The sequence below is a fragment of the Mirounga leonina genome, unplaced genomic scaffold (assembly GCF_011800145.1).
Source record: "Mirounga leonina isolate KUSES-001 unplaced genomic scaffold, KU_Mleo_1.0 Mir_166, whole genome shotgun sequence".
Taxonomy (NCBI): Eukaryota; Metazoa; Chordata; class Mammalia; order Carnivora; family Phocidae; genus Mirounga; species Mirounga leonina.
The window spans coordinates 37,891,374-37,916,509 of record NW_023270418.1 but is presented as its reverse complement, the minus strand read 5'-3'; the positions used below and the strand labels follow the sequence as shown (position 1 = coordinate 37,916,509).

At 54.4% G+C, this 25,136-nt stretch overlaps 2 protein-coding genes across 4 annotated transcripts; one reads left to right on the top strand and one right to left on the bottom strand.

Annotated features, from left to right (window-relative positions):
• Positions 1–80: 80 nt before the first annotated feature.
• RNH1 (ribonuclease/angiogenin inhibitor 1) lies at positions 81–12,980 on the bottom strand. Of its 2 annotated transcripts, none has more exons than XM_035013656.1 (10): positions 12,874–12,980; positions 5,827–5,932; positions 4,101–4,271; positions 3,445–3,615; positions 2,827–2,997; positions 2,565–2,735; positions 2,270–2,440; positions 1,792–1,962; positions 588–758; positions 81–289 (listed from the first exon to the last, which is right to left on the bottom strand). In XM_035013656.1, exons 2-10 carry the CDS (start codon positions 5,910–5,912, stop codon positions 202–204), a joined length of 1,371 nt encoding a protein of 456 aa, XP_034869547.1. In that variant the 5' UTR covers positions 5,913–5,932; positions 12,874–12,980; the 3' UTR covers positions 81–201. The 2 variants fall into 2 exon arrangements, with proteins under 2 accessions (XP_034869547.1, XP_034869548.1); XM_035013657.1 differs by lacking the exon at positions 12,874–12,980 and adding an exon at positions 8,441–8,524.
• Positions 12,471–24,749, top strand: LOC118016226. Of its 2 annotated transcripts, XM_035013659.1 has the most exons (6): positions 12,471–12,832; positions 22,779–22,893; positions 23,286–23,389; positions 23,693–23,762; positions 24,025–24,156; positions 24,404–24,749. In XM_035013659.1, the coding sequence occupies exons 1-6, from the start codon at positions 12,594–12,596 to the stop codon at positions 24,491–24,493; spliced, it is 750 nt and encodes a 249-aa protein (XP_034869550.1). In that variant the 5' UTR covers positions 12,471–12,593; the 3' UTR covers positions 24,494–24,749. The 2 variants fall into 2 exon arrangements, with proteins under 2 accessions (XP_034869550.1, XP_034869549.1); XM_035013658.1 differs by lacking the exon at positions 24,404–24,749 and having other exon boundaries at positions 22,779–24,076.
• The last annotated feature ends 387 nt before the right edge of the window (positions 24,750–25,136 follow it).

The following is a 25,136-nucleotide window of genomic DNA, read 5'->3' as shown; positions in this document are numbered from 1 at the left end:
ACATAGCCGGAGAGCCCTCCTGAAAACACACCTGGGATGCCGGGCCTGGTGGGGACCCCACGAAAGGACAAGCACTCCTCTTGCCAAAACAAGTGCTTTAATAAAGTATCTAAAACTTTATTGCAGAAGTGAGTTATTACAGCGTTTCTCTTCGTTCAAAGCTAGGACACCAGCGGGAGAGCCCCAGGGAGGGGCCGGGTTTCAGGAGATGATCCTCAGGCTGGGCTTGCGCCCCTCCAGAGCCTGCAGGCTGTTCTCCGTCTCTTCGCTCCAGTATATGTCGTAGAGACTGTGCAGGCGGCCGGGGAGGGGGCGGGATGCGAGGTCAGGGCCGCCACCGCCCCCGCACGCAGCCCCCACCCCCGCTGGCCCCCCCCCCCCCCCCCCCCCCCGCCCCATCACTCACACCAGCTGCTTCCACCCCCCGCCCGTATGCGCCACTCTCACCACCTGGTTCCCCCCTCTCCGCCACTCACACCAGCTGCTTCCTCCCCCCCCCCGCCCGCAGCACTCACACCAGCTGCTCCGCCCCCTCCCTGCATCACTCACACCAGCTGCTCCGCCCCCTGCCCGCATGCGGCACTCACACCAGCTGCTCCAGCGTGCAGCCTGGCTGCTCCACGCTCGCCATCAGCTGCAGGATGCCCTGGTCGTCCATGCAGTTGTTGCTGAGGTCCAGCTCCCGCAGGCTGCGATTGGCCAGCAGGAGTGAGGCCAGGCTGGCGCAGCCACCGTTGGCCACATCGCAGTCCCCCAGGCTGGGTGGAGAGCAGGGCACAGGTCAGGACAAAAGGGTCCACACCAGGCCCATGCCACAGAATGCGGGGTGACAGGGATGTCTGCGCAACACGAGGTCTACAGTGTGCAGAGCCCCAGGGTCATGGCTGTTCCCAGACCTCAAGCTCGGGAGCTCGTGGGGTTCCCACTGTGGCCCCAGCAGACGTCAACACCAAACACAACAGGTGCGCACAGCTCCCCTCCACAGGCACAGTAGTTGGACTGGGCTAAGGCTGGCACACCTGGACTTAGGGCCACAACCTCCCTGGGCAGACGGGGGCTGGGGGGGGCACCAGAGAGCCTCATCCAAGCCCTCGCTTCCTCACCACTGTGTGCTGGGAGCTGGCTGGGTGGGTGGGAGCTGCCAAGGAGGCAACCAGAGGCCAAAGGCGCAGGGACACAGGTATGGGGTGCACAGAGGGTGTGGGGTGCACAGAGGGTCGGGGCCTCCAGAGTGAGGACAACGGAGAAGGGCAGGCTCAGTGCCGCTGCCTGTGCCCTGATCCTCCACCTGCACCCACGCCCCATCCAGCATGGCCAGGCATCCCCAGAAACAGCAGTGAGAAGCAGAGACAAAAAGACGCAGAAAACAAAAACAAAACGTGACATTAGAAACGAACGGCTGAGGCGGCGGGCTGCAAGCCGTAAGAACAGAAACTCAGGAGGAAAGAGAATGGTGCGTCAGGCCGCCGGGCCCTGAGACCCAGCAGTGGGTTCCTGAGTGCTCCACAAGTAAAAACGAGATTAGAAAATCCCTCAAAGGCACACCACTTTAGTGCAACCAAGCGTCCAGCCCAGTAAAGGAACCAGGACCCACACGAGGCGAAGAACACGGGCCTGCTGGACCCAGCAGAGCAGCGTGCAGCAGAGACCAGCGGGTGAGTTCTGGGAAGTACTAGAGATGGCAGGGGGCGGGGGGTTCTGGGAGGTGCCCCCGCACGGACCCGTCAGACTGAGCGCCTGGCCAGCATGGTGCCGCCCCGCACACACGTGCCGTCCCTCGGGCACGCTCACCAGAGCACCTGCAGCGTGGTGCCAGGCTGACTCAGGCCCTGGCAGAGCTCCTGGAGGCCAGAGTCCCCCAGCTTGTTGTTACTCAGCCGAAGCTCCACGAGGTGCTTGTTTTGGGTCAGCATCGTGCTGAAGTGCTGGCAGCTCGCAGCCGTGAAGCTGCAGGACTTCACCCTGGGCGAGACAGACAGGACCGGGGCCTGACTGGGGCCCACACCTCTGGGTGCTCTCGGAGGCCCCTGTGGACCTGAGCATGAACCCCCCAACCCCTGCCCCCCAAAGACACCCAGCACCTCCCCCACCCCTTTGCAGAGGCACCTGCATCTCGAAGGCCCCGCACCCCCGACTTGCCCTCAGGCACCGAAGCTGCCCTGGCCCCGGGCCTCGGGGCCCCAGCAGCACCCGCGTCCACGGGCTGCCCTCGGGCCCCGGCTCGGTACAGGCCCAGCCTCCCGCTGGCCACCGCCTGGACCACACTCACCACAGGGACTGCAGCCGGCAGCCAGGCTCCCGCAGGCTGTCACAGAGCAGCCGGGCACCCTCATCCCCCAGCGCATTGCCCGCCAGGCTCATCTCCTTCAGGCTCTCCTTGGCCCCGAGGACGCGGCACAGGTCTCTGCAGCCCGCGGTGGTGATGTCACAGTCCCAGAGCCTGCAGGGCCGGGGACACGTCACCACAGGGCCCCCCGAGGCGACACGGCCGACCTTCTCAGACACCCCCCAGCTGCCCGCTGAGGCCGGGGCCCTCTGCAGGAGCAGGGCGGGTGCTAACTCACCACAGGACCCTGATCTGGCAGCTGGGGTGCAGCAGGCTGGGGCACAGCGTGGCGATGCCCTGGTCGCCCAGCTTGTTGTCACCCAGGTCCAGCTCCTGCAACGAGGGCTTGGAGGCCACGACACCACACAGGTCCTCACAGCTGGCCGACGTGAGGCCGCAGTTCTCCAGCCTGGAGGCACAGGAGGGCCGGCTGGGCTGGGGAGCCCCTGCGCGCCCCCCACCCCGACCACGGACCCTCCCCAGGCAGGCCCAGCGCTTACTTGAGCGCCTCCAGCTGGCAGGCAGAGTCCACCAGGCCCCGACACAGCACCCGCACACCAGCCTCACCGACCTCGTTGTTGCTCAGCACGAGCTCCCTGAAGTGCCGCTTGGCCCTGAGCGCCGAGGCCAGGGCCTCACAGCTGGCGGCCGTCAGGTTGCAGTACTCTAGCCTGGGGGTGGGCAGGTGTCAGGACCTCCGTCCGGTCTCCTCTCCTGCCCCGGGCTGCAGGGCCTGTGAGACTGGAGGGCTGCTGGGCAGGGACAGCACAGCAGTAGCGAAGGGCCATCTCCTGGGAGCGTGGGTGCTCCAAGCCTCCTGGAAGCCAGCCACTGACCCCGAGCCCCACCCCACACCTGGGATGCACCAGACCTGGGAGAAAGAGGCCAGACTCCCCTCCTGCATCGCTGAGCCCATCGGCTCTTGATGAGGGGTTACAGGCCAGCTCTCAGCTCGGGGCCACAGCCCCAGCATCACACAGGACGAGGATCTGCAGGTCTGTGAGAGCCCCTTCCTGAAAGCTCCCCGCAGCTAACGTGCTGGGGCAGGGGCTCCCCCAAAACCAGAGGGATGGGGGTGCAGGGCTAGGGGTGGCCTGGGTGGCAGATCACACACTCACTGAAGCTTCTCAAGGTTGCACAGGGGGTCCAGGAGTCCTCTGCACAGCAGCTGCAGGCCCGCATCCTCCAGCGGGTTGTCACTGAGCTGCAACTCCCGCAGGGTGGGCAGGGAGCGCAGCACATCAGGTAGGACCCCACAGCCAGCCTTGGTTAGGCAGCAGTTCTGGAGGCTGGAGCACACCCACGCTGGCCATCAGCAGGGTCCCTGTCAGCTGTGGCCCCCATGCAAACTGCCCTCTGTCCTCAGGAGCCCCCACTACCCCTGAATCCCAGGGGAGCCCACCAAGCTCGGCCTTGTAAAAGAGGGCTTGCTCCTCCTCCTCCGGACAGGGCTCTGGGGTCTCCAGGCCAAGGACAGAGAGCAGGAGGGGCTGCTCAGATGCACCACAAGGCCCAGAGGAAGCTGGGCCATGAGCCCAGGAATGACAGGCAGGGCTGGCAGGAGCACACCCCCCACAGGGGAACAGGGGCCTAGGACGAGGCAGGAAGGGACCCCACGCTCCAGGACCTTTGGCTGAAGCCCAGACACCTGCTGCTGCCTCCGGCCCACCCACAGCTGCCTGCAAGCCCCAGTTCCCCGCACTGTCCAAGTAGGTTCAGACCTGAGCCTAGGGCCGGGCAAGCACCTGGGACCACGTGGATCACCCAGGCTCACCTGAGCTTCTGGATCTTGCAGGTGGGGCTCTGCAGGCCCTGGAGCACCAGGTGCACACCGGCATCACCCAGCTCGTTGGTGCGAAGGCTCAGCTCGGTCAGGGAGGGGTTGGCTTGGAGGGCAGAGCTGATATCCTTGCACCGCACCTCCGTGAGGCCACAGTCATCCAGCCTGTGGAGGGGACACGTGGTCATTTCACACAGCAGGTCCTGGCCCATTAGTGGAACTCAACGTGGGGGGGGAGGTCACAACCAAGACATTTAAAAAATGAAACAGGGGGGCTCCTGGCTGGCTCAGTCAGAGGAGCATGCAACTCTTGATCTCAGAGTGGTGAGTTCAAGCCCCACACTGGACATAGAGATTACTTAAAAAAATAAATAAAAAAAGAAACAGAGAAGTGTATGGATCATCTCACGATGCTTTTGTTGCAGGCCCTGGCACATCTACAGATGCACGTCTGGGGCCCCGTGCTCTCTGCGCCTTCCTGTGGGGCACACAGTCAGCACATGAAAGCTCCTGTCTATCTCTAGAGAAAAACCAAACCAAGGAAGTGCTGGGAAAAGGACACAGCACCTCAGAGGGACACAACCGGAGGGGCTCACCAAGATGGGCATGCACAATGCTGATTGTAACCCAGGATCAAGGCTGCCACAATTAGGGAAACAACCAACAAATACAGGTGGGAGAAAAGCCACCTCTTGCTCACAAGAGAATGATAATAGATAAATGTGGAAGGAATGAAGAAATTAAAAATCCCAGTTAGGCAAAGGCCCAATAACAACTGTTCTGGCAAGATCCACCGATGAATGACAAAATCAGTAGGCAAAGGTTTGAGCAGTCTTAAGGCACCTCACCCAAAATATTTATCAATTACCAAGAGAAAACAGTGACTTTAGAGTGGAGAACAGGTGGTCATGGTGACCGTTAGGGGTGACCCCATGGTGCCATAGCAATCGACAGGATACAATATGCCAGGCAGACACCACAGCATTTGTGTATTCCCACGAAAAACCTGTGTCTCAGCCATGACATCTCCAGAGCCTGAGCAGACTCAAGAGTCAGATGACCAAGGACAAGGAGGGACAGAGGGACCATCACAGGGAAGGGGCCAAGGAGATGTGAAGTTAAATGCCTCAAGCGGGATCCTGCACAGAGCCAGGCACAGGGAAAGGACACAAGGGGAAGAACTGGTGATGTCCGAGTCCAGGCAGCCATGGGGGCGGGGGGGGGGGGCTCTTCGTTTTCCTGTCTAACTCTTTATAAACCTACAACTATTTCAGGTAAGTAAAAAAGAGAAAAAGTAAGCAGGCACTCATCTCCTGCTTATACACCCTGGGGAACCTGTGGGTTTGAGAAGCTCAACAACAAAACCCAGTCTTGACTCCCAGCAGGGGCAGTGGATGGGCAGCGAGCGCCTCCCACTCCCACAGGAAAGAGACAGGCTGCTCTGCCCACCTGCCCTCAGAGCCTCCAGGCCACCTCCTGCCCCCGCAGCCTGAGCCAGGAAAGGTTTACATTTTCAAATAGTGGGAAGAAAGTACAGTAACATCTCATGCCATGTGAAAATCATATAAAATTTACACTGTGAGTCCAGAATCCCAGTGCTCTGGGAGCACACCCAGCCCACTCGTGGGTGGTGGCCGAAGGCTGCAGAGCCACGGCAGTGAGGTGGAGAGCCTGCCTGCTAACCCCCGCACACACACACACCAACAGGGCTGTTTTCTACCTGACCACCTCGTACTGCTGGATCAGAGGCAGGAGCTCCGTCCACCGGGCATCACTCAGCTGCTGACACTGGATGTCGAGATTCATGGTTCGAGGCGAAGTGTTTTCTAGGTAGAAGGCAGAGCGGGGAGAACATCTTAGCCAAACTCTCTCAACCTTTGATAGGCCAGAGAGCCAGAAGACGGAAAAAAGTCCTAATAGGACCCCCAAGGGTGGGGGTTGGGGGGTTGATGTTTCAGAAGCCACAGCCTCTCCCTGGCCAGTGCCCTTCTCCACCTCAGCCTCCAGGAGCAAAAATGGGGGCAAGCAAGGGGAGGCTGCACCCACTGGGCTCCCCTGACAAAGGGCACCACAGACCACAGAGCTTGGGGACACAGCTGTGGGAATGGAGGCAGCCCCACCTCTTGGTCTCCTGCACTTAGCCTTTATGGGCCCCTCCTACCCAGGAGAGCCAGGACCAGTGCTGGCCATCTGAAGCCCCTTCCTCTCACTTGCCTGGGTGACACCACAGTGTAGAGACCCAAGCAAGTGGAGCACAAGGACCAGCAACCTGAGGAGTGCCACAGCCCCACCTGGCCAGAGAGCCCCCCACCTGGCATCTGAGGAGCATGGACCTGAGCGGCTTGTGAGAACCCGAGGCCTCACCACCCTGAGGCAGCTGGCGGGGAGGACAGGGGCCTGTGGTGAGCTAACAGTTCTTCAAGGGGCACCAGCAACAGGTGCCCTGGAAAGGGCTGAGGAGGTAAAGTGGGGACCCCAGGCCCACTGCCTGCACTCTGGGGGTGCACTCATGGGTGGCCACTCAGGGTGCCTATGTCCACAATCCCTTTCTGGGGGCTGGGAACTCCAAACAGGCCAGGACACATCCTCTGCCCCACCGTGGGTCAGCCCAGGCCCACACAGAAATCAGGCAGGACTTTGGCAAATGAGTCTTGCATGGGAAGTCACAGGCCCTGAAACACCTCACCAGGAACAGCACAGAGCTTGAAGAAATGATTAACTGTCTACTGATACCAGAGTTTTGGGTGGGCGCTGACTGCACTGGGATATTCCTGAGGCCCTGAAGGTGGGGGCCAGCAGAAGAGAGCATCCTGCTGGGATGGAGACAGGGAAGGGAGCGGGTTTCATTCAAGCGCAATCAGAAAGCCCAAGAAGGATTCACACCTGGAAGTAATGCCATTCAGCTGCCCTTTAGAAAGGTCAGGACAAACAGGATGACTCAACCCCATGTGAGGCTCCTGGTTCTGTGAAACCCCAGTTTCCTAGAAATACTGCCTCGTTTGTGTTCCTGTTCCTGGCCGTGCCTAGCAGGGCCTGGCCTTGCTGAAGAAGTGAGGACTCCCCGCCTGGGCCCAGGCCAGTTCAGAGCCTACAGCCAGTCCGGGACTGCCAGTAAAGGCTCTGAGTGCCAGCCAGCAGGCAAGATTCACGTGTGCACATCCTAACTGATGAGCCAGCCGAAAACACTGAGGGGAGGAGGTCTCGGTAACTGGCCCTGTCACACAACCAACAAAAGGAGGAACCCAGAGTCCGCCCAGCCCACTGCCCCGGCCACGTGAGCAAAAACCAGACCCGCCCCAGCAGCGCCAAGGGTGTGGTCAGTAAATCCCCTCCTCAAGAATCCTTAGTCATCAAAAAAAAAAAAAGAATCCTTAGTCATCATCACTGGAGAAGGGGACTGGGAGGGGCGAGGTCAGAGGGACCCTCTCTCCCAATCCAGTCTGACATCTGGGGGCTGGGCTCTCCCGAGGTGATCTGAGGTTGAGAACGAGAACGAGAACGAGAACGAGAACGAGAACGAGAACGGGAGGGCGCCTGGGTGGCTCAGTTGGTTAAGCGACTGCCTTCTGCTCAGGTCATGATCCCAGGGTCCTAGGATCGAGTCCCGCATCGGGCTCCCGGCTCAGCGGGGAGCCTGCTTCTCCCTCTGACCCTATCCCCTCTCATGCTGTTTCTCTCTCTCTCTCTCTCTCAAATAATAAATAATAAAATAAAATTAAAAAAAAAACGAGAACGGGAAACCCGAACGGAGCAACTGAGCGCACCCCTCCCCCACCCCACGGCTTGACCAGACCCTGGGGGAACCTCTTGGTTGGTCCTTGGGACTTGGGGGACACTTCTTAACCTCTATGGGTCACGGATCCCTTCGAGAACCCCATGAAAACTGATAACGCCCCCCAAAGACGCCGTGTCTCACTGCTTCTCCCCGAGTCAGGACCCCCACCAGTTGGGCTGCTCCCTAGGGTCCCAACAGGACACTTAATGCTTTCACGTGTGAGAACAGGCCAGTCGCAGGGCCGCGCCCAGGGGACAGGAGCAGGGGGGCGGCGCCCTCGGCCTGGGCCCACCGGGCCGAACTGGAAGACAGGGGCGCGTCCCGGGCCCACTGAGCCCCAAGCCAGGCAGCCGCGGACGCCGCGGTTACCTGCGCGAGGCGCGGGGGCCGGCCGGGGGTGCCCCGGGGTCCGCGCGAGACCGCCCGGGGCCGTCACCGCCCTCCGTGCGCACCGGAGGTTGCGCCTGCGTCCCAGGCCCGCGCGGAGTGCCTCGCGCGCAGGGACCCCCACCCCCGCTCGCCGTGCCGCTTCCCCGCACCCTGGCGCTGCGCAACTCACCTGCCGCCGAGCCTCCGCTCCCGTCGGGCCAGGGGTGCGGTCCGCCCCACGTCCCGGGGCGGGGCCACGCGCTGGGGCTGGCCGCAGGCGGGGCGATGGGCCTGGCGGCGGCCCGCCACCAACGCAGAGGACCGGGGTGGCCCGCCCGCGCCCCGCGCCCCTAGTCCTCCCCCAGGGCACATTAGCCGCACCCCTGGGCAGTGTCTTTGAAGGAAGCAGGTGCTCCGCAAGCAAATCTTAACTCAAGCACTCGCATTGCAAGAGAGGGAAAGCCCGACTGTCAGGGCTTACCCGGCAACACCGGCTAGCACAACCCGCTAGCACAACCATCACTGGCGGGGAGAGACCTTCGAGGGCCCCTTGTTAAGTGTTGTAAACATGCGGGACAAGACGCCCTGACGGGGGCCTGGGAGCTTTCGGCATCGCTCTGCCGACTAGGTCACCTGTCCCGTGTGCACGGGCTGACGTTGTCTACTGACTTGTACGCTCGTTGTTAGAGCAGCGATGCTGGATGCGTTCTCATCACACACGCATTCGCTACTTCAACCAAGGCCTACCCAACACCTACGGACTGCCAAACACTATGCCCGGCGCTTGGGCTACATTGGCGAGCAAAGCAGAGCGAAGGTCTCAGGCCCCACAGAGCTCACAGTCCAACGTGGGGAATGCATGAAATCAAAAAGTAAATTAATAGCATTTAGACTGTGGAGAGTGCAAGGCGGAGGATAACGCAGGATAAAAATGAGTCAGGGCGGAGTCAGGGAGTCTCCTCCCCAGTGCCAGCAGGCCTCCGGTGGATGTGGCAGGCTGGGAGGAAGGTGCCTTGGAGTTCAGTTTCACAAACACGGGTGCTCGCGGCAGACCTGGCGTAACCTTTGTGACCACCAGAGGGCAGCACAGTAGGGGTGGGGGACGAGGGGGCTGGGAGGTAGTAGGTTCTTTGGGGAAATTGAGGGTTATTCAATTTGGGGAGAATATTTGGCTGGGCCAGTCCTTGCTTGGGTGGCTTGCTGGGCACCAATGGACAAGAGGGTCTGGGCCACCAGCACGGGGCCAAGGGTCCCAAAGAACCCAGTGGATTGAGAGACACGGGCCAAGGCAGAGGCAACCACCCCTCCGTAAGCTCCCTCAGAGCAGGTCTAGTGGTCAGGTTGACAAGTCATCAAGTGAAGGCAGTGAGCAGCTCTCTTCCACCTTGATGCAGGAAAATGAGGGTGGCGCTGGGTTTCTGGCAGAAGCTACTGAAGCCTGAGGGTGGTTGAGAATGAAGCAGAGGGGTGAGGGTGGAGAGCTCCAACCAACTCTCACATGATTTGTCTTCTTCAGGTAAACACCCAGAAACAGAATTGCTGGATTGTAGCTCCATAGTTTTCCACCGTGGCTGCACCAATTTTCATCCCCACCAACAGTGCATAAGGGTTCCCTCTGCTCCACATCCACACCAACACGTGTTGTCGTGTTGATTTTAGCCATCCTGACAGGTGTGAAGTGATGACTCATTGTGGTTTTGATTTGTATTTCCCTGATTATGAGTGATGATTAGCATCTTTTCATGTGTCTGTTGGACATCTGTATGCCTTTGGAGAAATGTCTGTTCAGGTCCTTTGCCCATTTTTTTTTCAACTTTTAAAAGACTTATTGGGGTGCCTGGGTGGCTCAGTAGTTAAGCGTCTGCCTTCGGCTAAGGTCGTGATCCCAGGGTCCTGGGATCGAGCCCCACACTAGGCTCCTTGCTCAGCGGGAAGCATGCTTCTCCCTCTCCCACTCCCCCTGCTTGTGTTCCCTCTCTGTCTCTCTGCCAAATAAATCTTTTTTAAAAAAAAGGTTTATTTATTTAGAAAGTGAACACGAGGACGGGGGTGGGGGTGGGGCAGAGAATCTCAAGCAGACTCCACGAATGCAGAGCCTGATGTGGGGCTCGATCCCACAACTTAACCGACTCACCACCCAGGCACCCCTCCTCTACGCATTTTTAATGATTACTTGTTTTGGGTTTTTTGTTTTTTTTGGTGTTGTGTTGTAGGAGTTCCTTATATATTTCAGATATTAACCCCTTATTAGGTGTGTCATTTGCAAGTATCTTCTCCCATTCCATAGGTTGCCCTCTCATTTTGTTGATGGCTTCCTTTGCTGTAAAACATGATTTTTACCACATGAGCAGTATGTGCTCTTTATAGAAAAACCAGACGAGGGGCACCTAGGTGACTCAGTCTTTAAGCGTCTGCCTTCGGCTCAGGCCATGATCCTGGGGTCCTGGGATCCAGGCCCGCACTGGGCTCCCTGCTCAGCGGGAAGCCTGCTTCTCCCTCTCCCACTCCCCCTGCTGTGTTCCCTCTCGCTCTCTGTCAAATAAATAAACAAACAAACAAAAAAAGATAGAAATAAAATGGAAAGCCCTAGCGTGCCCACCTTCCAGACACAAAGCTCTGACATCTGTATATGTGCTCCTCCTCCTCTGTACGCACAATACACATTTTTTTAAAAAATAAGAAATATTAGGAATGGTAGGCAGAATAATGATCAAAGATGATTATGTCTGAATCCCTACCTTACATGGCAAAGGGGTCTTTGCAGATGTGACTAAGTTAAAGGTTTTGAGATGGGGAGATGGTCTTGAATTACTTGGGTAGGCCCAAAGTAGTCATGAGAGTCCTTACAGAAGGGAGGCAAAAGGGTCAAAATCAGAGATGGGACAATGGAAGCAGAGGTTGGAGTGTCTGGGCTTTGAAGATGGAGGAAGGAAGTCTCCACAAGCTGGAAAAGGCTAAGAAGCAGATTCTCCCCTGGAAACTCTGGAAGGAACCAGGCCTATGGATACTTTAACTCCCTAATGCCCATTTCCCACTTCTGATCTCAAGAGAACTGTAAAATAAGAAATCTGTGACAGCGTGTTACAACAGCAGCAGGAAACTAATGCATTATGAGCTGCTGTATGTTTCACCTCAGAATAGTTATGTATACAATGTATAATGAATATACAAGTACACTAATCAATATGTAACAGTCTAACTTTGTAAAACATTTATGTGTTTTTAAAGATTTTATTTATTTGGGCGCCTGGGTGGCTCAGTCGGTTAAGCGACTGCCTTCGGCTCAGGTCATGATCCTGGAGTCCCGGGATCGAGTCCCGCATCGGGCTACCTGCTCAGCAGGGAGTCTGCTTCTCCCTCTCCCACTCCCCCCTCTTGTGCTCTTTCTCTCTCTCTCACTCTCTCTCAAATAAATAAATAAAATCCTTAAAAAAAAAAGATAAAAAAGATTTTATTTATTTGACAGAGAGCGAGCACACAAGCAGGCGGAGCAGCAGGCAGAGGGAGAGGGACAAGCAGACTCCCCGCTGAGCAGGGAGCCCGATGCAGTACTCCATCCCAGGACCCTGAGCTGAAACCAAGAGTCAGACGCTTAACCCACTGAGCCACCCAGGCGCCCCACAAAGTCTAATTTTTAATGGCCACATCATGAAACTGTCTGAACATAGCCAGTTTACGCAACCAATTTCTATAGATTGACATTTAGACTGCTTTCAGATTTTCTGGCTTTACAGCATATTCTCCCACATGGTTATCTTCCTGGTACACCACCCAAGAGGGGGGCTTGCCTGGTTCTGAGGTCCTTCCAAGACACTGCCCACCTGCCGACCGGAAACGCTGCAAAGTCCACCAGCTTTGTCCACACTCCCGTGTCCCCATACCTGCGAGCCAGTTATGCCAGCCCAATAATGCAAAGTGCCTGGGCTCCCCTTTTAAATTTCAGCCAATTCCCCCCGAGGTGCTGTCCCATTTACGTTTTTGTCGTCCCCACGTGATTTGTCCATCCAGCTCTCCCCAGGGTTCTCGGGTGCCCAGACTCGGGCAGAGCTGCCGGGAGCGGAGACGGCTATGCCCAAGGCCCAGCATCCTGTGCGGTGACCCGGGAAAGTCCTCTCTGCCAGGGCTGTCCTCCCGGGGTGGGGGGGGGCTGTTCTTTGGGGAACAGCGGTCGAGGGTTACTCAACTTGGGGTAAAATGTCGGCTTAGCCAGCCCTTACTCGTGTACTTGCTGGGCGCCAAAAGACAAAGGGATCAGACCGAACCTCCAGGACGTATGGGGAGAACCACCAAGACGCAGACCACGCAGGCGCGCACCCAGTACCCCCAGCGCAGGGACTCCCAGCATGCCCCGGGAAGCAGGCCGGCGGCAGGTGCGCACGCGCGAGGGCGCAGTTGGACGCCCTGACGTCACCGGCACGCGCCGACTTCCAGCCCCGACGGGCTTCCCCCCCACTCCTCCTCCCGCCGTACCCCGCTACCCCTGCGCCTGCATCCCGCTCTCCAGTGTCGCTTCAAGAGCGCGCGTTTATCCCGGGCAGCATGGCCGCAGGAGCGCCCGGCGCGCGTCCACAGGCGGGCGCCGGTAAGAGCGGACCCCAGGCACGGACCGCAGGAGTCACTGACCTCCAGACCACGGATTGGGAGAGGGAGGGTCCACGCCCGACAGAGGCGGGGCCTGGCGGGGCGCGGTCTTGCTGCCGCGTCGGGACGGGCGGTGGGGCGGGGCCTGGGCGTCGGGGGCGGGGCCTCTCGTGGGCGGACGCAGGCTCTGCGGGGCGGGGCCTGAGTGTTGTGGGCGGGGCCTTGCGTCGGGGCGGGGCCTCGCATGGGGCGGGCGCACGCTCTCGGGGCGCAGCGGTGGTCCCGGCGCGGCCCTCCCGGTGTCCCGCCTGGCAGGTGTGCCTGGGACGTCCGGCCCAGGCGGTAGCATTAACGTGACGGGGCTGGGGGCTCGGTTCGGCGACTTGGGGCAAAGTCTGGGGCTGGACATGCTGCACAGCGGGACTCTGCGGAGCACCGACTACTTGGTAGAGCTGGCAGGAGGCATAGGTAGATAGACACAAAGATGAAAGCGCTATTCATTAAGGCAACGTTCGTAATCAATGGACAATGGTTCCTTTATCTATCATTGTCAGAAACTTAGTAATTCTGTCTCACTAAATGCATTCACTCAATAAATATTTCTTGTGTAACGCCTCTGTGCCCGCTGTGTTGTAGGTGCTGAGGATTCCACACTGAGCCGAGCAGGCAGAAATCCTGGTGGGGGGAAGCCTGGGAGGGGGAGGCCGGGCCTGGGAGGAGGGACCAGGAGCTGAGGGGCGTGGCCCGTGTCCCCCGAGGGAACGAGTGGTGCTCAGCGAGGATGGGAAATGGAAAGCTGGGTCCTGAGGAGGGGAAGAAGGGTCCGGGAGGAGCAGTAAGGAGCAAGGTACCTGTCCTCCAGGAGCGCCAGTTCCTGCTGCAGCAAAAGGGGTGGGGGGGTGCTTCAGAAAGAAATGGCTTTTCCGGGCGCCTGGGTGGCTCAGTCGGTAGGGCGACTGCCTTCGGCTCAGGTCATGACCCCGGAGTCCCGGGATCGAGTCCCGCATCGGGCTCCCTGCTCGGCGGGGGGTCTGCTTCTCCCTCTGACCCTCCCCCCTCTCGTGCGCCCTCTGTCTCAAATAAATAAATAAAATCTTAAAAAAAGAAAAGAAAAGAAATGGCTTTTCCTGAGAACTTACTTCTTAAAGTGCTGAAGTTTTATTTTAACAACTTTAATAGAAACTGTTTAATTATACTGTTCACTTGCCGTGAATCATTGACTGTGATTAACTTTTCTAAAATTAATTTGCACACACTTTGGGAGACCTTCTGTGGGCCAGCACCACTGCAGGTGCCTGGGAGGAAGAAGGGGCAAGCCAGGCCGAGCTTGCAGCCTGGAGCCACAGGTGGGGCAACGCAGAGGTCACGGGTACCCTCCGGGTATCACACAGCTGGTTGTTCAGAGGAGGGAGAAGAAACCACCATCAACTGTTTCTGCTGAAATACAGTGATGCTCTTGTGGCATCTTAAAGTGTGCCTGCTGCCTGATGTGCCCAGTCTTGCTGTCCCTGTTTTAGTTCATTTCTTTGTGTTTATTTTTTTTTTAAGATTTTATTTATTTATTTGACAGAGAGAGAGAGAACACAAGTAACCAGAGAAGCAGGCTCTCCACTGAGCAGGGAGCCCGACGCAGGGCTCGATCCCAGGACTCTGGGATCATGACCTGAGCTGAAGGCAGCCGCCTAACCGACTGAGCCACCCAGGCACCCCTCATTTCTTTGTGTTTAATGGGAAATACTATCAAAGGCTGTTGGAATTGTGCCTAAAGTGAGTAAATGTCTGAGCACCGATTGGAAATGTTCTTACACAAATAAACATTATGAACTTTGGTACATAAACATTATGACTTATATTTTGGGTGCTTATCAACAAGTAAGTTGTGGGCTTTGCAAGTAAGGGAACTACATGCCAGAGCTGATCGTTAGATTGTATTAAACTGCTCTTCTGGTGGTCTTTAAAGGAGATGGTTGAGCACAGGGCCTGGAACCAGCTGACCTGGGGTGACCTTTCCCTGTGATGACCAGCTTGGTCATTTTCATCTGGACACTAGCACCACCCAATCCCTCCCCCTGGGCACTCAGGATTCTCTGACACAATGCAGGTAAATGCTCACCTGAGCTCCAAATATTGTTTATGCAAGTGTATGCTGCAAAAACAAGGCACTTTGAGTTGGAATCTGAGTGTGAGGTTTAGAATTCATCACAGGACACCAGAAGGGCTCCACTGGGCTGACTCTGGGACTGGCTTCCTTGCCTACCAAAAGAGTTACATTTTTTGGAAAGCTGCTAAAGTGGTCTACTTTCATTTTATTCTTTTCTGTGCCATAACCTATTAGATTTGTTTCCCGAAATTCTTGATAAAGAGAACTATTTAAAACAAACGCTTCGCCCTGAGGCTGTTTGGTCCCCTTTGTGACATCCCATAGGGATGTGAGGACTTGTCTGCTGTGAGAATCCGTGAGGAACATGAGGGAAGGTGCTTGTCGACTTTGAGACACCCTATGAAGCCGAGCATGAAGGTTACCACCATACATGTGGCTGAACCCTCTCCCAGACAGTACGTGGGCCACAAGGCAGGCTGCGTGGGATTCACAGGAACTTATGTCTTTATTTTGGAGCTCGCCTGATTCTCCCAGTTATGTCATTTTTTTTTTAAGATTTTATTTAATTATTTGTCAGAGAGAGAAGGAGACAGAGAGCATAAGCAGGGGGAGCTGCAGACAGAGGGAGAAGCAGGCTCCCCGCTGAGCAGGGAGCCGGATGTGGGGCTTGATCCCAGGACCCTGGGATCATGACCTGAGCCGAAGGCAGACGCTTAACGACTGAGCCACCCAGGCGCCCCATCTTTATCTTTATTTTTAAACTTAGTTCAGCTGATGTGGGATTTGGGATTTTTGGTATATAGAAGTACTCCCCCCACCCAGTTTCACATTGTCCCCTCCCAGAGGGGACCACTCTTGCTCATTTCCAGTGTTCATTCTGTCTTCTCGATCCAGCCCCTTCCCACCTGCCCCATAGGCTTCAGTCCCCACCAAACTACATGTTTTCTGAAATAGCCTTTGGATTCGTTTTGCCTTTTCCTCAATGCCTGTTGCAGCATCCCAACATAGAGGGTCTCAGGAAACAGGAACGGGGGGGCCAAGGAGAGAAACCCCAGTATATGTTTGTGAGATGCTGCCCAGGTGTATCTTTGGGTGGAGTCCCTGTTCCTATTCTGCTTCTGTAAATATATTCCTTTAAAAAATAATCTTGTTTATTGAAATGTAAGGCGCATACAGAAAATGCTCATAGTGAATATAGAGAGCACACTGGATTTTCCCCAACAACCCCTCAGGTGAAATAGAACCCATTTAGGATGGAGTAGCAAGTGTTTGAGGATTAGCTTGATCGGTGGCTGCTCTGAGTTTGTGTGAGTGGTTATGTAAGTGATAGTTTGTAACTTACACCAGAGATGACCAGATGGGTTTTGTCCTAAGGTTTGGAATGTAGAGTGCCCTCTAATTTATGGGCTAAGTTCTGTCATTTGGCAGGAGGAAGTTCACACGGGGGCAGGTATAGGGGAACTTTTGCATACCCTTTTCAGGCTCAGGGTCCTTGGCACAAGTGAGAAGGGTTTGGCTTTAAGTTGCTGGTTTCAGTCATACAGTGAGGAAGCAGCCAGTCAAGGGAACAGCGTGTGCTTTGGGAGTCCTGTGACCTGTGCTGGCACGGTGGTCTCAGCGCAGGGATGACATTCTTTCCCCTCCTGCATGTGAACATTGCAAAGATTAGACATTCCTATAGGACCCCTGGTCAGACACACCAGCCTGCCCACAGGAGCTGGTGAGGACAGCTGCGCACAGCCTTGCAGTAGTGGGCACCAGAGGCCTTGGTCAGCTACCTTGGTGAAGCCAGGGGAGCCACTTTGTGCAGGAGATACTTGAGCTCACATGGTATGGAGGAAAGCACGTGCAAAGGCAGAGGGGTTTAAAAAACCCTCTTCTTGGGCGCCTGGGTGGCTCAGTTGGTTACGCGACTGCCTTCGGCTCAGGTCATGATCCTGGAGTCCCGGGATCGAGTCCCGCATCGGGCTCCCCGCTCGGCGGGGAGTCTGCTTCTCCCTCTGACCCTCCTCCCTCTCATGCTCTCTCTGTCTCATTCTTTCTCTCTCAAATAAATAAATAAAAATCTTTAAAAAAAAAAAAAAAAAAAAACCAACCCTCTTCTTATCTCTACTTCCACAGGCCACCCAGGCGCCCTCTGAAGAAGTTTTGACGTCATGGATTCTATTTCCGTAGTAGTTCTAGAACCATTCAGATTTTTCTATTTCTTTCCATGATGGTTTTTGTAATACAAATGTCAGTCATGTCAGGTTTGTGAATCTTTGGTTAAAATCTACATCTTTGGGGCACCTGGGTGGCTCAGCTGGTTAATCGTCTTCTTTCGGCTCAGGTTATGATCCCAGGGTCCCGGGATTGAGTCCTGCATCCGGCTCCCTGCTTAGCGGGGAGCCTGCTTCTCCCTCTCCCTCTGCCTCTCTCTCTTCAAATAAATAAAAATATAAAATCTACATCTTTGGTGGATTCTTTTGTCTTGTCAACTATTTTAAGAGAGGAATATTGACTCTCTAGCCACAGTTGTGTTTCTCCTTTCAGTTATGTTAGGTTTGTGCTTTTCTATTTCTAGACTATGTCATGAGCCTCATCTTACCATCTCAGCAAATGGACTCTTTATCTTTTGAGATGCTCCTCTTTATGTCAGCAAGCACTTAACTCATACTCTAACTAACTGAAACCCATTTTTCTGATTTCTTATTGCACTTGCTTGAAGCATTGATGAGCTGTTCTACAGTGACTGGAACATTCCACCTGCCAGGCCAGAAAAGCCCTAAGAGCAACAGAATGCCTAGAAGACCACCCGCCATATGTCCCCTCCCCAAGCCAGGACCACACGCTGAACACGTACCAATCCCCCCAAACCAGGATCACGTGCTCTCTGCCTGCTCTCTTGCACGTACCCCCTGAACTTCTTCCTGTAAAACTCTCAGGGTCCATCTTGACGCCAGAGAGGTTGGCTGTTCAGGCCTGAGCCTGCCACCTCCCCTGGCTGCCGGCATCCAAAATAAATCTCTCCCTCCCTCCCAAGCCCTTGTGTCTTGAGTTTTTGGCTTCTCTTGCAATGCGTTTACCAAGTTTGTTCAACAATATTGGCAAACCTGGCCAGGAGCTATGCCTTTGATTTGTCCAGCCCTGCAGGATTCCCCTGGACAGAGCAGTAGGCCACGGCAGCACGCCCGAGTTTGCCCGTTCCCTCCCTGAGTTAGCAGCTGTGATGGATGGCTGACGTGCATCTCTCGGGACGCTGGTTGGGAAGTCTGTTTTTGATAACACAGCCATGCCAGCTTCCTTTGGGGTAGTGCTTACATGGTACGCTTTTTTCCATTCCCTTACTCTTAACATTCCTAGATTCTTTTATTTAAGGTGTTCTCTTATAAGTAGAATGTAGTTGACATTGGTTTTTTTTCCCTAGTCTGACAATCTCTCTTTTCATTGGAAAATTTAGACTGTTTACATTTAATTTAATCATTGATATATTTTGGGCTCTTTATTTTTTTCTGCCTATTCTGTTTCTGTTTTTCTCTTTTTTTTTTCCTTTTGCCATCTTCTGGATTTTTATTTTATTATTTTCTCTGGTTTGGTAGTTTTGCATTCTTTTAGTATTATTTTAGTAGTTACTCTAGAGATTATACATGTGTCTTTGACGTATTAAAGCTTAATATAAGTTTATACTTTAGCCACACCTGGACAGTACAAGGACCTTTGTGAATAATAATCATTAATTAATAATAAATGATAATAAGTAAATATTTATAAATTATTATTAATTTATGTAGTCAGTATTCATTTAGAATTTTGTTGCTCTTCAATCCTGATATCTTCCTACTTCCATCTGGGGTTACTTTTTTTTTTTTTTCTGCCTGAGGAACCCCTCTACTGTTTCATTTGGCATGAGTTTACTGGTGATAAATACTGCCAGTTTTTGCTTTTCTGAAAATTTATTTGTGTTCCTCTATTTTTGAAGGATATTCTTTAGTGGGTATAGAATTATAGGTTGGGGGGCACCTGGATGGCTCAGTCACTGGGCATCTCCCACTCCCCCTGCTTGTGTTCCTGCTCTTGCTATCTCTCTCTCTGTCAAATAAATAAATAAAATCTTTTAAAAGAGCCACCTGGGTGGCTCAGTCGTTAAGCATCTGCCTTTGGCTCAGGTCATGATCCCAGGGTCCTGGGATCGAGCCCCACATTGGGCTCCCTGCTCGGCGGGAGGCCTGCTTCTCCCTCTCCCACTCCCCCTGCTTGTGTTCCCTCTCTCACATTCTCTCTGTCAAACAAATAAAATAAAATCTTTTAAAAAAATAAAAGAAAAATAAAAAAGAATTATAGGTTGACAGTTATTTCTGTCAGTAGTCTGAAAATGAAGACAACTCCATTGTCTTCTGGCTTTTATACTTTCTGTCAGTCTTATTGTCATGCTCTGAAGACAGCATGTCTTCCTGGGTGCTTGAAAGAATTCCTCTTTATTTTCCGTTAGCACTTTTACTATATGTGCCTCAATGTGTTTTTCCTTGTATTTATCCTTCTTGATGCTCATAGTGCTTCTAGAATATGTAGCTTGATATCTTTCATCAGTTTGAGGATATTCTCAGCTCTCTTATTTCTTCAGATATTTTGGATGCCCCTTTCTCTTTCTTTTTTTTTTTTTTTAAGATTTTATTTATTTATTTGAGAGAGAGTGAGCAAGCAAGAGAGTGTGAACAGGGGGAGGGGAAGAAGAAGAGGGAGAAGCAGACTCCCTGCTGAGCAGAAAGCCCGATGCGGGGCTCGATCCCAGGACCCTGGGATTATGACCTGAGCAGAAGGCAGGAGCTTAACTGACTGAGCCACCCAGACACCCCGCCCCCTTCTCTTTCTGATCTTCATTTAGGAATCCAATTAAATATATGCTCAACCTTTCCACTCTATCCCACATGTCTCTTATACTCTTTACTAGACTTTATATCTTTTTGACTTTCTGTTTCAGTCTAGGTAATTTCTTTTGACTAGCCTTCTAGTTCACCAATTCTCTCTTTATCTGTATCGAATCTGTTGTCAACCACATCCACTGAATCCTTAAGTTTAGTTATTCTATTTTTCACTTTTGGAATTTCCATTTGTTTGTTTTTGATTCCACGTCTCCCCCTAACCGAATTAGTTAATCTTGTCTTTTGACAGTGTACTTAATTAAGAACATTAACTACAGTTATTTTAAAATCCTTATCTGATAATGGCATTATCTGCATCTCTGTTGAGACATTTTTTATTTAAATGCAATTAATTAACATATAATGTATGTGATTCATCAGTCTTACACAACACACAGCGCTCACCACAACACATACCCTCCCCAATGTCCATCACCCAGCCACCCCATGCCACCCCATGCCTCCCACCCCCCTCCACTCCAGCAACCCTCAGTTTGTTTCCTGAGATTAAGAATCTCTTTTGGTTTGTCTCCCTCTCTGATTTCATCTTGTTTTATTTTTTCCCTCTCTTCCCCTATGATCCTCTGTTTTGTTTCTTAGATTCCTCACATCAGTGAGATCATATGATAATTGTCTTTCTCTGATTGACTTATTTCGTTTAGCATAATACCCTCTCGTTCCATCCACGTCATTGCAAATGGCAAGATTTCATTTTTTCGATGGCTGCATAATGTTCTATTGTATATATATACCGCATCTTCTTTATCCCTTCATCTGTTAATGGACATCTAGGCTCTTTCCATAGTTTGGCTATTGTGGATATTGCTGCTATAAACATTGGGGTGCAGGTGCCCCTTCAGATCACTAGATTTGTATCTTTGGGGTAAATACCCAGTAGTGTAATTCCTGGGTCATGTGGTAGCTCTATTTTTAACCTTTTGAGGAACCTCCATACTGTTTTCCAGAGTGGCTGCACCAGCTTGCATTCCCACCAACAGTGTAGGAGGTTCCCCTTTCTCCGCATCCTCACCAACATCTGTTGTTTCCTGAGTGGTTAATTAGCCATTCTGACCAGTGTGAGGTGGTATCTCATTGTGGTTTTCATTTGTATTTCCCTGATGCCGAGTGATGTTGAGCATTTTTCCTGTGTCTGTTGGCCATTTGGATGTCTTCTTTGGAGAAATGTCTGTTCATGTCTTCTGCTCATTTCTTGACTGGAGTATTTGTTGTTTGGGTGTTAAGTTTGATTTTTTTTTTTTTTTAAGATTTTATTTATTTGACAGAGAGAGACACAGCGAGAGGGAACGCAAGCAGGGGGAGTGGGAGAGGGAGAAGGCAGGGAGCCCGATGCAGGGCTCGATCTCAGGACCCCGGGATCATGACCCGAGCCGAAGGCAGACGCTTAACGACTGAGCCACCCAGGCACCCCGAGTTTGATACGATTTTTATAGATGTTTGATACTAGCCCTTTATCTGATAAGGCATTTGCAAATATCTTCTCCCATTGTGTTGGTTGTCTTTTGGTTTTGTCAACTGTTTCCTTTGCTGTGGATGTCTTTTCTTTTTCTTGTCTGATTACTGCAGCTCGGACTTCCAGGACTGAGAGGGGACTTCCTTGTTTTGTTCGTGGTCTTAGGGGAAACGGTTTCAGGCCTTCATCACTGAGTATGAGATCAACTGTGGGCTTTCATACATGGGCTTTATTCTGTTGATGTACATTTCCTCAAAACCCACTATGCTTTTTATGTTGTATTTTGTCAAATGCTTTTTCTGTAACTATTGAGATGATCATATGGTTTTTGTCCTTTGTTAATGTGATGGATCACACTGGTTGATTTGCCAGAGAGGAAGTGGGTGGGAGATGGGCAAAATAGATGAAGAATATTAAGAACTATAAACTTCCAGTTATAAAATAAAGTCACAGAAATTTAAAAAGTACATGGGCACCTGAGTGCTCAGTCGGTTAAGCGTCCACCTTCGGCTCAGGTCATGGTCCCAGGGTCCTGGGATCGAGCCCCACATCGGGCTCCCTGCTCTGCGGGAAGCCTGCTTCTCCCTCTCCCACTCCCCCTGCTTGTGTTCCCTCTCTCACTATGTCTCTCTCTCTCAAATAAATAAAATCTTTAAAAAAAAAGAAACTTAAAAAGTACAGCATAGTGAATGGAGTCAATACTATTGTAATAACTTTTAATGGGGACAGATGGTGAGTACACTTCTCGTGGGGAGCACTGAGTAATGTACAAATTGCTGAACCACTAAGTTGTAGTCCTGAAACTAATGCAACATTGTGTGTCGACTACAATAAATATTAAATAGAGGTTTCTGACAGAAATCACGGTGGATCCGTGAAAGGCATTTATACAGCCATTACAAATATGAAGGCACCTCTGCTGAGATGATAGATTTGTCAAATGTTCTTAAATGTTAATTTCTTAAAAGATTGATTTATTTATGAGAGAGAGTGTGCACACTCGCAGGTGTGAGCAGGGGGGAGGGGCAGAGGGAGAATCTGAAGCAGACTCCTCACCAAGCCCAAGCCCGTCACAGGGCTTGTTCCCACGAACCCGAGATCTGACCTGAGCTGAAATCAAGACTCGGACATTGAACTGACTCAGCCACCCAGGAGCCCCTCAAATGTTCTGACGTGGACAACGCATGCTGTGAACCCTTGGGGTGGGAGGACATCTGTGACGCACAGTCTGCCTAGAAGGGCGGGGTGCCGGGAGGACCTGAGCATGGGAGCTAAGGAGGGTGGGAGGGAGCCAAGCCTCCCCTTCCCACCGTGCGGGGTGCCAGGACCCTCCCCAGGAGCGTGACCTTCAAGGGGAAGGGCTCGGTGCTGACGGACCCCGCCGACGTGCACTGACGACGTGGGACCCCACTGGACGGAACGGTGGCACCCCGGGGTTCCGCCACTGCCTGGCACGCCCTCGGCTCTATGTCCACAGGCAGTTGGATGTGCTCGCGCTCTCTGGCTCTGGCTCATACTCACTCACACGGACCCGCTCGCCCCACGACCCCCGTGTAGGCAGGAGGTACGGCTCCCACAGCGACAGGTCACAGGTGAGTGTGCGCTGCTCCCCGCTCCCTTCGGGCCTCTGTGGGGGCTCGGGCTCCGGAGGGGCGGCATGGCCTCCCGGGCAGTGGCTGAGGACACCGGACCCCCGGGCGCTGACCGTGAGCCGGCACGTGCAGCCCTTCCACAGCTCCGTGGGGGGAGGGCTGCCCCCCCTGCTGCCCGGGTCCTGGCCTCCTGGGCCAGGAGCCCCAGGCCCCTCCCCAACAGGGACTACGAAGCCCCTCCTGCTCTCCCCTACACCCCTCCTCAGCCATTCGCCATCCTGCCATCCAGGGAGGGAGTTTGTTCTCACTCTTGCTGGCAAAGTTGTTCATGAGGATAATGTCCAGCTCACTGCTTTTTGCCTATTGTCACCTGTGTTTGGGGGATCTCACAGACACCTCTGAGCCCCGCAAGCCCGCAGGAACACTCGCTGGCTGGCCGTTCCAGCCAGCCGCGCGCTGCCGGCCCCGGGCTGGGGGACCCCACACCAAGCATCAGGTTAGCAGTTTCCCGGAGCTTCCGGACCCCCCGTGTGCTCCTGGTAGCGGGGTGCAGAGACCCTGTCATCTCGGCGTGAAGTGTGTCCGGGGACAGTGGCTGGGAAGGGAGTCTGGGGGTGGGAGTGCCACAGAGTGGGAGCCCACGTGGGATCCGCCAGCTCAACAAGTGTCCCCGCTCAGAGCTAGAGGGTTTCCTCCACTCTTGGCTCAGACAGACTGGTGATCGGCCCCCAGGGAGCAGACCCCTTTATTCTCTGGAGATTTTCATGCAGGGTCCTATTTGGATGTTTTTGGTTTGCAGCACCATGAAAGAAGACCTAGAGACCCTGCTGGCCTTGGAACGGGCCAACATCATAGCCAATTACACTCAGGTGAGGCCCAGTGAGGGACCATCGACACTAGGAGCACCCACCGCAGGCACAAGGGAGGCCCAGGTGGGGCCCAGAGCCAAGGATGGGCCCATCCAGCCCAGACAAGGCCCAGAGTCGTCAGGAACAAGTGAGACCTGGGGGAGGGAGGCATCAGTAGCAGGCGAGGGTCCATCGGGGATCCCAGTCATCAGTAGCCGATGAGGCCCAGGCGGGAATCCTAGTCATCAGTAGCCAATGAGACCCAGGTGGGGCTCATCGGCAGCAGGTGCACCGGAGGCCCAGGCGGGGCTCATCGGCAGGCAGGAGCGGCTCTGGCCCAAAGGGAATCCTCAGCAGCAAGAGCAGTTATGTCCCAGGCGGGGATCAGAGCCAGAGTCCAGCAGAGGAGACCCAGGTGGGTATTGTTGCCCATAGGAGCGGGGCAAGCCGGTGGGGGTGGCGGGGATCATCGCTGGGAGAAGCAGGTGGGGCTGTCAGGCTGCTCCCGTGGGGCAGACAGGTCCTGCCTCTCCTGCTGGGCCATTTTCAGCGGATTCTGGGCTCCCTGAGGTTGCAGGGGACAGAGGAGCCGTTCTGCTCCCTCCTTTCCCCCATGCCCCTGGCTCTCAGAGGACCCCCACCATGGGCCCCCTCTGTTTCAGGCACGCCCAGCAGGGTCTCCATGGGACCCATGGGAAGATGCTGAGCTCTCGCTGTGCAGGCTCACGGACCATCATGGCTTTCTGCAGTGAGTCACCGGGACCCTCTTTCCTCCATCTCAAGGGGGGATTGCATTTGCAGGAACGCCTCTCTGGAGGCAGGACCCATCTCCCCAGCTCAGGGCCTTGACCCCTGGAGCCCTCTGAGGGCCAGAGTCTGGCCTGGGCTGGAGCTGAGAGACCCAGGAGGCAAACCCAGGAAGCGGGCAGGAATGGAGCTGGGCCTTGGAGGAGTGGCCTCCACGCCTGCTTCGGGGAGGCCCGGTGTCTGCCTCCTGCATTCAGACGGTGGGTCCAGTCAGTTCAGCAGGGGCTCCAGAGAATGAGGGGCTCTGGGACACTGGTGTCCTTTCTGCAGGAGGGCAGTCTGGTCTGGGGCGAGGGTGGAGGGGTGCTCCTGGGTGACACCACCAGGCCAGGGCCGCCACAGCTCCTGAAGGCTTCTGCAGGACGGCAGGAAGATGCCCGGGACAAGGCCAGGTCAGGGAGGGAGGGTGGGAGGCAGAGGGAGGGGCCGACCAGCCTGGGCAGGAGGAGGGAAGAGGAGGAAGATGCTGCCCAGGGGTGGGAACGAGGGAGGGGGGACAGCACAGTGGCCTTGGGACCAGGGAAGGAGGCCGCTGGGCCGATGGTTGCCACGAGACCTCGCCATGGCTGGGGAATCCATGCGTGGCCA